This window comes from Oncorhynchus masou, chromosome 27, assembly GCF_036934945.1.
Source record: "Oncorhynchus masou masou isolate Uvic2021 chromosome 27, UVic_Omas_1.1, whole genome shotgun sequence".
Classification (NCBI taxonomy): Eukaryota; Metazoa; Chordata; class Actinopteri; order Salmoniformes; family Salmonidae; genus Oncorhynchus; species Oncorhynchus masou.
This window is the reverse complement of record NC_088238.1, coordinates 18,106,499-18,119,945: the sequence shown is the minus strand read 5'-3', so window position 1 is coordinate 18,119,945 and position 13,447 is coordinate 18,106,499. Positions and strand designations below refer to the sequence as shown.

The 13,447-nt window shown below is 45.4% G+C and overlaps 1 protein-coding gene across 1 annotated transcript in view; it reads right to left on the bottom strand.

The window, feature by feature from the left end:
• Positions 1–13,447, bottom strand: part of LOC135515701 (staphylococcal nuclease domain-containing protein 1-like) — a 434,912-nt gene that overhangs the window by 58,362 nt on the left and 363,103 nt on the right. The window contains 1 exon segment of the mRNA XM_064939384.1: positions 4,169–4,282. Coding sequence (XP_064795456.1) covers positions 4,169–4,282 — 114 coding nt within the window.

Below are 13,447 nucleotides of genomic sequence, written 5' to 3'. Positions count from 1 at the left end.
GAGATTGAGAGGGAGAGAGAAAGCGAGAGAGAGGGAGCGCAAGAGAGATTGAGAAGGAGAGAGATTGAGAGGGAGAGAGAGCAAGAGGGAGATTAAGAGAGATTGAGAGGGAGAGAGAGAGAGAGCAAGAGATTGAGAGGGAGAGTAATGCAAGAGAGATTGAGAGGGAGAGATCTGACCAGAGATTTAGGGACAGAAGAGAAGAGAGAAATATTAGCTGAAAGAGAGAGAGAGGATATAAAGAAGAGGGGTAAGTACCCCTGAGATAAAGAAAACATTTGCTTTGGCAATGTAAACATATTTTCCCATTCCAATAAAGCCCCTTGAATTGAATTGAATAAAGAAAACAGGAACCAAACAAGAGCCAACAGAGGCAGAGAGAGACAGAGAGAGAGAGAAATAAAAGAGCCAGAAAGAGGGAGGTAGATAAAGAAAGGGAAATGGTGAAAAAGACAGATCAAATGAAAGAGCGGTAGAAAGACAAAGGTGGAGAGAGAAAAAAAGGGAGAGCGAGGTAGAGAGAGGTAGAGAGCTGTGTCAGCTGTAGAGAGTGGAGGTGAGGCTGAGGCCTGGGCGGACAGATGGCCCACATCACCCTGCTGCAGCTTCACACTGACTCAGTGGAGAGGGGACAGCACACACACCTTGAACCCAGACACACACTCGAAAATAAACAAATATACATATTGGGTAAGGACACACACATTACAAACACATGCATGGACAGACACACACACACACACAAAAGGACGTGCACGCACGCACACACGATCGGGCACACACAACAGAATCACAAAAATAGACATCCTAGGCTAGGACACACACTAAGCTTAGACAGATGTAAAAATACACCGTTTCAGTTCAGAACAAACCATGTGTTTTGATTTGATCCCCATTAGCTATGTGATCCCCATTCTGACAAACCATGTGTTTTGATCTTAGCTATGTGATCCCCATTCTGACAAACCATGTGTTTTGATCTTAGCTATGTGATCCCCAGACAAACCATCCCCCCATTCTGACAAACCATGTGTTTTGATCTTAGCTATGTGATCCCCATTCTGACAAACCATGTGTTTTGATCTTAGCTATGTGATCCCCATTCTGACAAACCATGTGTTTTGATCTTAGCTATGTGATCCCCACTCAGACAAACCATGTGTTTTGATCATAGCTATGTGATCCCCCCACTCAGACCAAACTACGTGTTTTGATCTTAGCTATGTGATCCCCACTCAGATCATTACGGGCTTCTGAGAAATCCAGGATTTTAACACTGCTATAACACTAAAGCACTTCAGAGTGCTTGACATAGTAAAAACACAGAGTGTTGAGTCAGACACACCCAGATACACAAGTACAGACCTATAGTGATTAAAGACTAGGGCTCTCAAACAGGGCCGGTTATTAGTGTGTGCGTATATATATATATATATATATATATATATATATATATATATATATATATATATATATATATATACTGTACATATAGACATACACTGTATGTACATACACTGCTCATACTTAAGCCATAAGGCCCGGGGTGTGGTATACAGTGGGGCAAAAAAAGTATTTAGTCAGCCACCAATTGTGCAAGTTCTCCCACTTAAAAAGATGAGAGGCCTGTAATTTTCATCATAGGTACACTTCAACTATGACAGACAAAATGAGAAAAGAAAATCCAGAAAATCACATTGTAGGATTTTTATGAATTTATTTCCAAATTTTGGTGGAAAATAAACTTTTGTTATTGACCAAATACTTCAATACTTTGTTATATACCCTTTGTTGCCAATGACAGAGGTCAAACGTTTTCTGTAAGTCTTCACAAGGTTTTCACACACTGTTGCTGGTATTTTGACCCATTCCTCCATGCAGATCTCCTCTAGAGCAGTGATGTTTTGGGGCTGTTGCTGGGCAATACGGACTTTCAACTCCCTCCAAAGATTTTCTATGGGGTTGTGATCTGGAGACTGGCTAGGCCACTCCAGGACCTTGAAATGCTTCTTACAAAGCCACTCCTTCGTTGCCCGGGCGGTATGTTTGGGATCATTGTCATGCTGAAAGACCCAGCCACGTTTCATCTTCAATGCCCTTGCTGATGGAAGGAGGTTTTCACTCAAAATGTCATGATACATGGCCCCATTCATTCTTTCCTTTACACGGATCAGTCATCCTGGTCCCTTTGCAGAAAAACAGCCCCAAAGCATGAGTTTTTACCAAAAAGTTATATTTTGGTTTCATCTGACCATATGACATTCTCCCAATCTTCTTCTATATCATCCAAATGCTCTCTAGCAAACTTCAGATGGGCCTGGACATGTACTGGCTTAAGCAGGGGGACACGTCTGGCACTGCAGGATTTGAGTCCCTGGCGGCGTAGTGTGTTACTGATGGTAGGCTTTGTTACTTTGGTCCCAGCTCTCTGCAGGTCATTCACTAGGTCCCCCGTGTGGTTCTGGGATTTTGCTCACCACTCTTGTGATCATTTTGACCCCACGGGGTGAGATCTTGAGTGGAACCCCAGATCAAGGGAGAGTATCAGTGGTCTTGTATGTCTTCCATTTCCTAATAATTGCTCCCACAGTTGATTTATTCAAACCAAGCTGCTTACCTATTGCAGATTCAGTCTTCCTAGCCTGGTGCAGGTCTACAATTTTGTTTCTGGTGTCCTATGACAGCTCTTTGGTCTTGGCCATAGTGGAGTTTGGAGTGTGACTGTTTGAGGTTGTGGACAGGTGTTTTTATACTGATAACAAGTTCAAACAGGTGCCATTAATACAGGTAACGAGTGGAGGACAAAGGAGCCTCTTAAAGAAGAAGTTACAGGTCTGTGAGAGCCAGAAATCTTGCTTGTTTGTAGGTGACCAAATACTTATTTTCCACCATAATTTGCAAATAAATTCATTCAAAATCCTACAATGTGATTTTCTGGATTTTTTTCTCTCATTTTGTCTGTCATAGTTGAAGTGTACCTATGATGAAAATTACAGGCCTCTCATCTTTTAAGTGGGAGAACTTGCACAATTGGCTGACTAAATACTTTTTTGCCCCACTGTATGGCTAATAAAGCATGGCTAAGGGCTTCTGAGGCACGACGCAACGCGTGGATACAGAACTTAGCCGTTGTATATTGGCCATATATTACAGACTCTGAGGTGCCTTATTGCTATTATAAACTGGTTACCAGCATAATTAGAGCTGTACACACACACACACACACACACACACACACACACACACACACACTTCATATATGTATGTGTGTATGTATGTGTATATGTGTATGTACAGTGCCTTGCAAAAGTATACATCCCCCTTGGCATTTTTCCTGTTATGTTGCATTACAACCTGTAATTTAAGTAGATTTGTATTTGTATTTCATGTAATGGACATACACAAAACAGTCCAAATTGGTGAAGTGAAAAAAAAATACTTGTTTCAAAACATTATACAAGAAAAAAGAAGGAAAAGTGGTGCGTTCATATGTAGTCAACCCTTCGCTATGAAGCCCCTAAATAAGATCTGGTGCAACCAATTACCTTCAGAAGTCACATAATTAGTCAAATAAAGCGAGATATATATATATACATACACCTGTTCTGAAAGGCCCCAGAGTCTGCAACACCACTAAGCAAGGGGCACCACCAAGCAAGCGGTACCATGAAGACCAAGGAGCTCTCCAAACAGGCCAGGGAAAAGGTGTGGAGAAGAACCGATAAGGGTTGGGTTATAAAAAAAATATCAGAAACTTTGAACATTCCACAGAGCACCATTAAATCCATTCTTAAAAAATTGAAAGAATATGGCACCACAACAAACCTGCCAAGAGAGGGCCGCCCAGCAACACTCATGGACCAGGTAAGGAGGGCATTAATCAGAGAGGCAACAAAGAGACCAAAGATAACCCTGAAGGAGCTGCCATCTCTACAGTGGAGATTGGAGTATCTCTCCATAGGACCACTTTAAGCCGTACACTCCACAGAGCTGGGCTTTACGGAAGAGTGGCCAGAAAAAGGTCATTGCTTGAAGAAGAAAATATGCAAACACGTTTGGTGTTCACCAAAAGGCATGTGGGAGACTCCCTAAACATATGAAAGAAGGTACTCTGGTCAGATGAGACTAAAATGTAGCTTTTTGACCATCAAGGAAAACGCAAACTTACATCTTGTGGGACCTGGATGTAGGCGAAGGTGTACTCAGTGGCTTGTGCAGCCAGGGCCCGAGTGCTGAAGGCCGGGGGAATGACAGCCAGGCGCGTGGACGGCACTATCTCCCTCTGTGGAGGTAGAGAGAGAGAGAGGCAGATAGGTATAGAGAGAGAGAGGGGCAGAGAGAGAGAGAGAGGCAGAGAGAGAGAGGCAGAGAGAGAGAGGCAGAGAGAGAGAGGCAGAGAGAGAGAGGCAGAGAGAGAGAGGGGCAGAGAGAGAGGCAGAGAGAGAGAGGCAGAGAGTGAGAGAGAGTGAGAGAGAGAGGCAGAGAGTGAGAGCGAGTGAGAGAGAGAGAGGCAGAGAGAGAGGCAGAGAGAGAGGCAGAGAGAGAGGCAGAGAGAGAGGCAGAGAGAGGCAGAGAGAGGCAGAGAGAGAGAGAGTAGAGAGAGAGAAAGGTAGAGGTAAAGAGAGGCAGAGAGAGACAGAGAGAGAGAGAGGCAGAGAGAGACAGAGAGAGGCAGAGAGAGAGAGAGAGAGAGAGGGGTAGAGAGAGAGAGAGAGGTAGAGGTAGAGAGAGAGGCAGAGAGAGAGAGAGAGAGAGAGAGAGAGAGAGAGAGAGAGAGAGAGAGAGAGAGAGGCAGGATTTAACAGGCCTTTATTGCACCATGCAGAGCTTGGATGTGATGCATCCTCAACAGAATCAAAGAGCGCAACACAGAAACACTTTCACCTCAATTAGAGCTTCTTTCATCCACAAAACAAATACCTCACTTAACTACTACATAGACCATTGCTGTAAGCCCAAATATTTAAAGACTGGGTCTGAAAGAGGAGAGAGATATGGAGGGATATCAACAAAGAGAGAGAGAGATATGGAGAGATATCAACAAAGAGAGAGAAAGAGAGATATGGAGGGATATCAACAAAGAGAGAGAGAGAGAGATATGGAGGGATATCAACAAAGAGAGAGAGAGAGATATGGAGGGATATCAACAAAGAGAGAGAGAGATATGGAGGGATATCAACAAAGAGAGAGAGAGACATATGGAGGGATGTCAACAAAGAGAGAGAGAGATATGGAGGGATATCACCAAAGAGAGAGAGAGATATGGAGGGATATCAACAAAGAGAGAGAGAGATATGGAGGGATATCAACAAAGAGAGAGAGAGAGAGATATGGAGGGATATCAACAAAGAGAGAGAGAGAGAGAGACATGGAGGGATATCAACAAAGAGAGAGAGAGAGAGATGGTGGGATATCAACAAAGAGAGAGAGAGAGATATGGAGGGATATCAACAGAGAGAGAGAGAGAGATATGGAGGGATATCAACAAAGAGAGAGAGAGAGATATGGAGGGATATCAACAAAGAGAGAGAGAGAGATATAGAGGGATATCAACAAAGAGAGAGAGATGGAGGGATATCAACAAAGAGAGAGCAAGATATGGAGGGATATCAACAAAGAGAGAGAGATATGGAGGGATATCAACAAAGAGAGAGAGAGATATGGAGGGATATCAACAAAGAGAGAGATATGGAGGGATATCAACAGAGAGAGAGAGATATGGAGGGATATCAACAAAGAGAGAGATATGGAGGGATGTCAACAAAGAGAGAGATATGGAGGGATGTCAACAAAGAGAGAGAGAGAGAGATATGGAGGGATGTCAACAAAGAGAGAGAGAGAGGGATATCAACAAAGAGAGAGAGAGAGATATGGAGGGATATCAACAAAGAGAGAGAGAGATATGGAGGGATATCAACAAAGACAGAGAGAGAGATATGGAGGGATATCAACAAAGACAGAGATATGGAGGGATATCAACAAAGACAGAGCGAGAGAGATATGGAGGGATATCAACAAAGACAGAGAGAGATGTGGAGGGATATCAACAAAGACAGAGAGATATGGAGGGATATCAACAAAGACAGAGAGATATGGAGGGATGTCAACAAAGACAGAGAGAGATATGGAGGGATATCAACAAAGACAGAGAGAGAGATATGGAGGGATATCAACAAAGACAGAGAGAGAGATGGAGGGATATCAACAAAGACAGAGAGAGAGATATGGAGGGATATCAACAAAGAGAGAAAAAGAGAGAGAGATATGGAGGGATATCAACAAAGAGAGAGACAGAGAGAGATATGGAGGGATATCAACAAAGAGAGAACAGAGAGATATGGAGGGATATCAACAAAGAGAGAAAGAGAGAGATATGGAGGGATATCAACAAAGAGAGAAAAGAGAGAGAGAGATATGGAGGGATATCAACAAAGAGAGAGACAGAGAGAGATATGGAGGGATATCAACAAAGAGAAAAAGAGAGAGATATGGAGGGATATCAACAAAGAGAGAGACAGAGATATGGAGGGATATCAACAAAGAGAGAGACAGAGAGAGATATGGAGGGATATCAACAAAGAGAGAGACAGAGAGAGATATGGAGGGATATCAACAAAGAGAGAGCCAGAGAGAGATATGGAGGGATATCAACAAAGAGAGAAACAGAGAGAGATATGGAGGGTTATTGAGAAAGAGATGGAGAAAGGGAGAGCCAGTTTAACTGAAGTCTCTTAGACCAGGGGTTCTCAAACTGGGTCCTGGGGCCCCCCTGGGAACACGTTGTGGTTTTTGCCCAAGCACTACACAGCTGTTTCAAATGATCCCAGCATGATGATAAGAAGGTTATCTGAATCATCTGTGTAGTGCTTGGGCAAAAAACTAAATGTGCACCGACTTAGAGGGCTAACTCACAATCCTCTCTCTGCTCAGCAGAGCCCTGATATAATAGCTAGAGATAACCAGTCGCTTCCACAAACTTCCTATCTGACGACAACAGCAGTGTCAACACAAACAGCAGTGTCAAGACACTCAGGCAGTCAGTCTACTTTTGTCATTTTGCTCCAAAAACCAAGATGACGCCGCCACAAAACAACTGTAGACCAAAAGATTGTAGAACCCCACCTCGATCCATTCCTTTTCATTTAGTTTCAATTGGAATGTTGGTTAAAAGGTGCATCTTCCAGGCACAGAGGGACACAGAGTACCATGGAAAACTCAGAGGAAGGCTGGGACACAGAGTACCATGGAAAACTCAGAGGAAGGCTGGGACACAGAGTACCATGGAAAACTCAGAGGAAGGCTGGGACACAGAGTACCATGGAAAACTCAGAGGAAGGCTGGGACACAGAGTACCATGGAAAACTCAGAGGAAGGCTGGGACACAGAGTACCATGGAAAACTCAGAGGAAGGCTGGGACACAGAGTACCATGGAAAACTCAGAGGAAGGCTGGGACACAGAGTACCATGGAAAACTCAGAGGAAGGCTGGGACACAGAGTACCATGGAAAACTCAGAGGAAGGCTGGGACACAGAGTACCATGGACAACTCAGAGGAAGACTGGGACACAGAGTACCATGGAAAACTCAGAGGAAGGCTGGGACACAGAGTACCATGGAAAACTCAGAGGAAGGCTGGGACACAGAGTACCATGGAAAACTCAGAGGAAGGCTGGGACACAGAGTACCATGGAAAACTCAGAGGAAGGCTGGGACACAGAGTACCATGGAAAACTCAGAGGAAGGCTGGGACACAGAGTACCATGGAAAACTCAGAGGAAGGCTGGGACACAGAGTACCATGGAAAACTCAGAGGAAGGCTGGGACACAGAGTACCATGGAAAACTCAGAGGAAGGGGACAGAGGGAGGCTGGGACAGAGGGAGGCTGGGACATACAGAAAACTCAGAGGAAGGCTTGGGACACAGAGTACCATGGAAAACTCAGAGGAAGGCTGGGACACAGTACTCTTTCTCACACACACACACACACACACACACACACACACACACACAGGATTTAGGTCACAGATGGAGTAGAACTCAGAGGAAGGCTGGGACACAGAGTACCATGGAAAACTCAGAGGAAGGGCTGGGACACAGAGTACCATTGGAAAACTAGAGGACATGTTTAAGCTGGGACCCAGGTTTAATGGAAAACACAGAGGAAGGCATGGGACTATTAATGACAGGAAAATGGAAAACTCAGAGGAAGGCTGGGAAATTATGACCAAATACAGAGGTTATATGCCATGGAATTTAACTCAGGATGGAAAGACACTGGGATATTTAGAATAGTATTATTGGAAAACTCAGAATAATCACTGGTGAAGGCTGGAGAAAACAGTGAGAAGGCTGGGAATTATATAAAAGAGTTGACCAAAATGGAAAACTCAGAGGAAAAGCTGGGACACAGAAAGTACCATGGAAAACTCAGAGAGGAAGAGAAAATGATAGGGACACAGAGTACCATGGAAAACTCAGAGGAAGAGCTGGGACAGAGGATAGGCTGGGACACATAGAGAGGTAGATAAAACGATAGGAAAAAAACTCAGAGGAAGGCTGGGACACAGAGTACCATGGAAAACTCAGAGGAAGGCTGGGACACAATAGAGTACCAATGGAAAACTCAGAGGAAGAAGAGAAAGCGATAGAGGACACAGAGTACCATGAGAAAACTCAGAGGAAGGCTGGGACACAGAGATAGAGGTGGAAAGCAATAGAGAGGAAGGCTGAGGGACACAGAGTACCATGGAAAACTCAGAGGAAGGCTGGAGACACAGAGTACCATGGAAAACTCAGAGGAAGGCTGGGACAAGAGTACCATGGAAAACTAGAGGAAGGCTGGGACAGAAAGAGATAGATGGAGAGAACTAGAGAGGAAGACTGGGACACAGAGTACCATGGAAAACTCAGAGGAAGAGAAAACGATAGGGAACAGAAAATGATACCATGGAAAACTCAGAGGAAGAAAACTGGGAACAGAGTAACAATGGAAAACTAGAGAGGAAGAAAGCGATAGGACACGATAGAGTACCATGGAAAACTCAGAGGAAGGCTGGGACACAGAGGTAGACCAATGGAAAAAAACAATAGAGAAGAGGAAGGCTGGGACACAGAGAGGAAGAGAAAACGATAGATAGAGAAAGAGATAGAAGAGAAAGCAATAGAGAGGAAGAAAGCGATAGAGAGGAAGGCTGGGACAAAACGAGAGGTAGAGAAAACGATTGGATGAAGACTCAGAGGAAGGCTGGGACAGAGGATAGAGGCTGGGACAGAGGGAGAGAGCTGAGGACAGAGAGGAAGAGAAAGGGGAGAGTACAGTAGAGAGGGGAGAGAGGCTACAGACAAGAGAGGGAAAGGGAGGGTAGACCTTCCCAGTGGGAATGACACACTTTCAGCAACATGCTATTGTTGTGGGGGCTCCCAGCCAGCTTTCTCTTATGAGGTCACCACACACACACACTGCACATGGGTAATCATGGGGGGAGGATCATGGGCCACTTTGTGGCGGTGGTACACAGATGTGCACGTACACACAGACATATGCAGGATTTAGGTCATCAGAATGAGTGGGCCATTTCCCAGACTAACAGCTCAGATAGGGATTATATTACTGGGAATATGGTGCTCTGAAGACAGAAACAACAACGCCTCAACTACATAGGACATGATTGATGCCCTGCTTGATGGCAGACACAAAGTGATTTTGATTCTGGGAAACAGACACACTGGGCCTGTGGAATTAATATGGGCTGGATGCAACCATTGAGCCAGAGGAGAGGACATGTTTGATAGTTCTTTAATGACCCCACTGGTTTAATAGGTGAATGTTTGGACTGCCCACACAGAGGAAAGAAGACATACATTAATGACAGGAAAAATGGGAGATTTATTTAAGCCATATACACAAACGACAGCACAGTAAATGTGGAAATTATGACCAAATACGATGTGTTCTATGGTTATATGCAAATGACCGGGACACACACACAAACGGAATTTAGGACACGGACACATTTGGATTAGGATGGAAAGACACACAAACGGAAGATCTGAAGTTTGACATTTAAATAGAATATTATTGATGTAAAAAGCAAGACGAGAATAATCACTGAGTGAGAGAAAGGACACACACACACACAATGGACACACACACACAACGGACAACACGAAAACATTAAAATGTGAGAACGAGAAACAGGGAATTATATAAAAGGAGACACACACACACACGAGGACAAAATGAGACAGACAAGAGAGAGGAAAGAAATGGAGGAAGAGAAAGGACACATAGAGAGGACAGAGAAACACACGCGGATACACGACACACACGAACGGACACACACACACGAGAAAATGATAGAGGACACACAACACGCGACAGAGAGGACACACACACACGAACGGAACACACACACGCGAAGAGAGGTAGAACGAAACACACATAGAGAGGAAGAGAAACACGAACGATAGAGAGGTAGAGAACACACACGCGATAGAGAGGTAGGAGAAAACGATAGAGAGGTAGATAAACACACATAGAGAGGGAGAGAAAACGATACACACGAGAGGAAGAGAAAACGATAGAGAGGTAGAGAACGGACACACACACACACGCGGACAGACACACACACACACGAGGTAGAGAAAACGATACACACACACACGAACGGACAGAGTAGAGAACAGGTAGACACACGAAAGGGACACACACACACACGATAGACACACACACACACACGAGGTACACACACACACACGAGAAAACGATAGGGAGAGGTAGATAAAACAAAGCGATAGAGAGGTAGAGAAAACGGATAGAGAGGAACACACACACACACACACGAGAAAACACACACACACAGACACACACAAAGGTAGAGGAAAGCGACACACACACAGAAGGACACACAGAGAAACACACACACATGAACGACACACACACACACACGAGGAAGAGAAACATGATAGAGAGGACACACACACAAACAGACACACACACACGAAAACAATAGAGAGGAAGAGGAAACACGAAAGGAGGAAGACACACACAAACGAAAGCGATAGAGAGAAGACAAAACAAAGAAACACACACACACAAAGGGACACACACACACACACATAGAGACACACACACAGAGGACAGACAAACACACACACACAAAGGGACACACACACAAACGATACACACACACACGAGAGGAAGAGAAACACACACACACGAACGACACACACACACACACAAGGGACACACACACACAGAGAGGACAGAGAACACGAACGGATAGAGGTAGAGACACACACAATAGAACGGACACACACACACAAACGAAACACAATAGAGAGGAACACACACACACACGAGGACAAGCGACACACACACAAAGGGACACACAGAGAGGAAGAACGGAAAACACACGAACGATAGAGAGGAAGACAAAGCGATAGAGACGGAAGAGAAAACGATAGAGAGGTACACACACACAGAAAGAGATACACGAGGACACACACACACACACACGAGGAACAGCACATACACACGAGAGGAAGACACAAGCGACACAGAGGAAGAGAAACACGATACGAGAGGTAGAGAAACGATAGAGGTAGAGAAAACGATTGAGATGAAGAGAAAGCGATAGAGAAGGAACACACACACGAGAAACACACACACACGATACGGAGGTAGACACACACACACACACGAAAGCGACAGAGAGAGAGAAAGCGATAGAGGTAGAGAAACACACACACACACACGGACACAGCGACACACACACACACACACACGAGAGGTAGAGAAAACACACACACACACGATAGAGAGGAAGAGAAACACACACACGATACACACAACGGAGACACACACACACACACGGAAGAGAAAGCGATAGAGAGGCTAGAGGGACAGACAAGAGAGGGAGAAAGGGAGAGAGCCCTCCATAGCAGCAGCTTCCCACACACACACACGGGGGCTCCCAGCCAGCTCAGAGAGGAATCACACAAACATGCCAGGACACATCGAACGGACACACTGCCATACTCAGCCACTGGGCGCCCACTATGAGGTCACCGGCCCGACGCACATAAATGCACCGCACTGCACCATGGGTAATCTCCCATGGGGGGAGGATCGGCTGGATGGGCCACTTTGTGGCGGTGGTACACACACAGATGTGCAGAGATGCGTACACACAGACACACACACGTGCTTTCGTCATCCAGAGAATATAGACACACACACGAAAGAGAGCCATTTCCCAGACTAACAGCTCAGATAGGGATTATATTACTGGGAATATGGTGCTCTGAAGACAGAAACAACAACGCCTCAACTACATAGGACATGATTGATGTCCTGCTTGATGGCGCACACACACACACACACGAACGGCACAAAGTGATTTTGATTGTGGGAAAGTGATTCCTGTGAATCGCATTCAGCCACAGAGTCGCCACAGTTGGCCATTAACTAGGCTGGTGCTGGATGCTAACCTGATAGAGCATCATCTGAGCCAGAGGAGAGACATAGGACCATCCTATGTGTGGACAAGTGATAGTTCTTTAATGATGGCTACACAACACTACACTTGTCGTTGTGGAGCTGAAGTCAGCTCAATATGCATGTGTACCCACCACACACACACTTATGGACACACACACACACACACACACACACACACGAACGGACACACACACGAACGGACACACAAACGGACACACACACACAAACACACAAACGGACGGACACACACACACACACGGACACACACAACACGGACACACACACACACACAAACGGACACACACATAAACGGACACACACACACGGACAAACGGACACACACACACACGAACACACGGACACACACACACACAACGGACACACACACACACAACACACACGACACGGGACACACACACACAAACGGACACACACACACAAACGGACACACACACACACGAACGGACACACACACACAAACGGGACACACACACAACGGACACACACACACGAACACACACACACACACACGGACACACACACAAACGGACACACACACAAAGGGACACACACACAAACGGACACACACACAAAGGACACACACACACAAAGACACACACACAACACGGACACACACACACACACGGACACACACACACACACACACACACACACGGACACACACACACACACGAACGGACACACACACACACGAACGGACACACACACACAACGGACACACACACACGAACGGACACACACACACACACGAACGGGCACACACACACACACACGAGGGACACAACACACACACACAACACGGGACACACACAACGAACAGGGACACACACACACACACAAACACACACGGACACACACACACACCACACACCCGACACAGGGACACACACACACACAACACGGGACACACACACACACACGA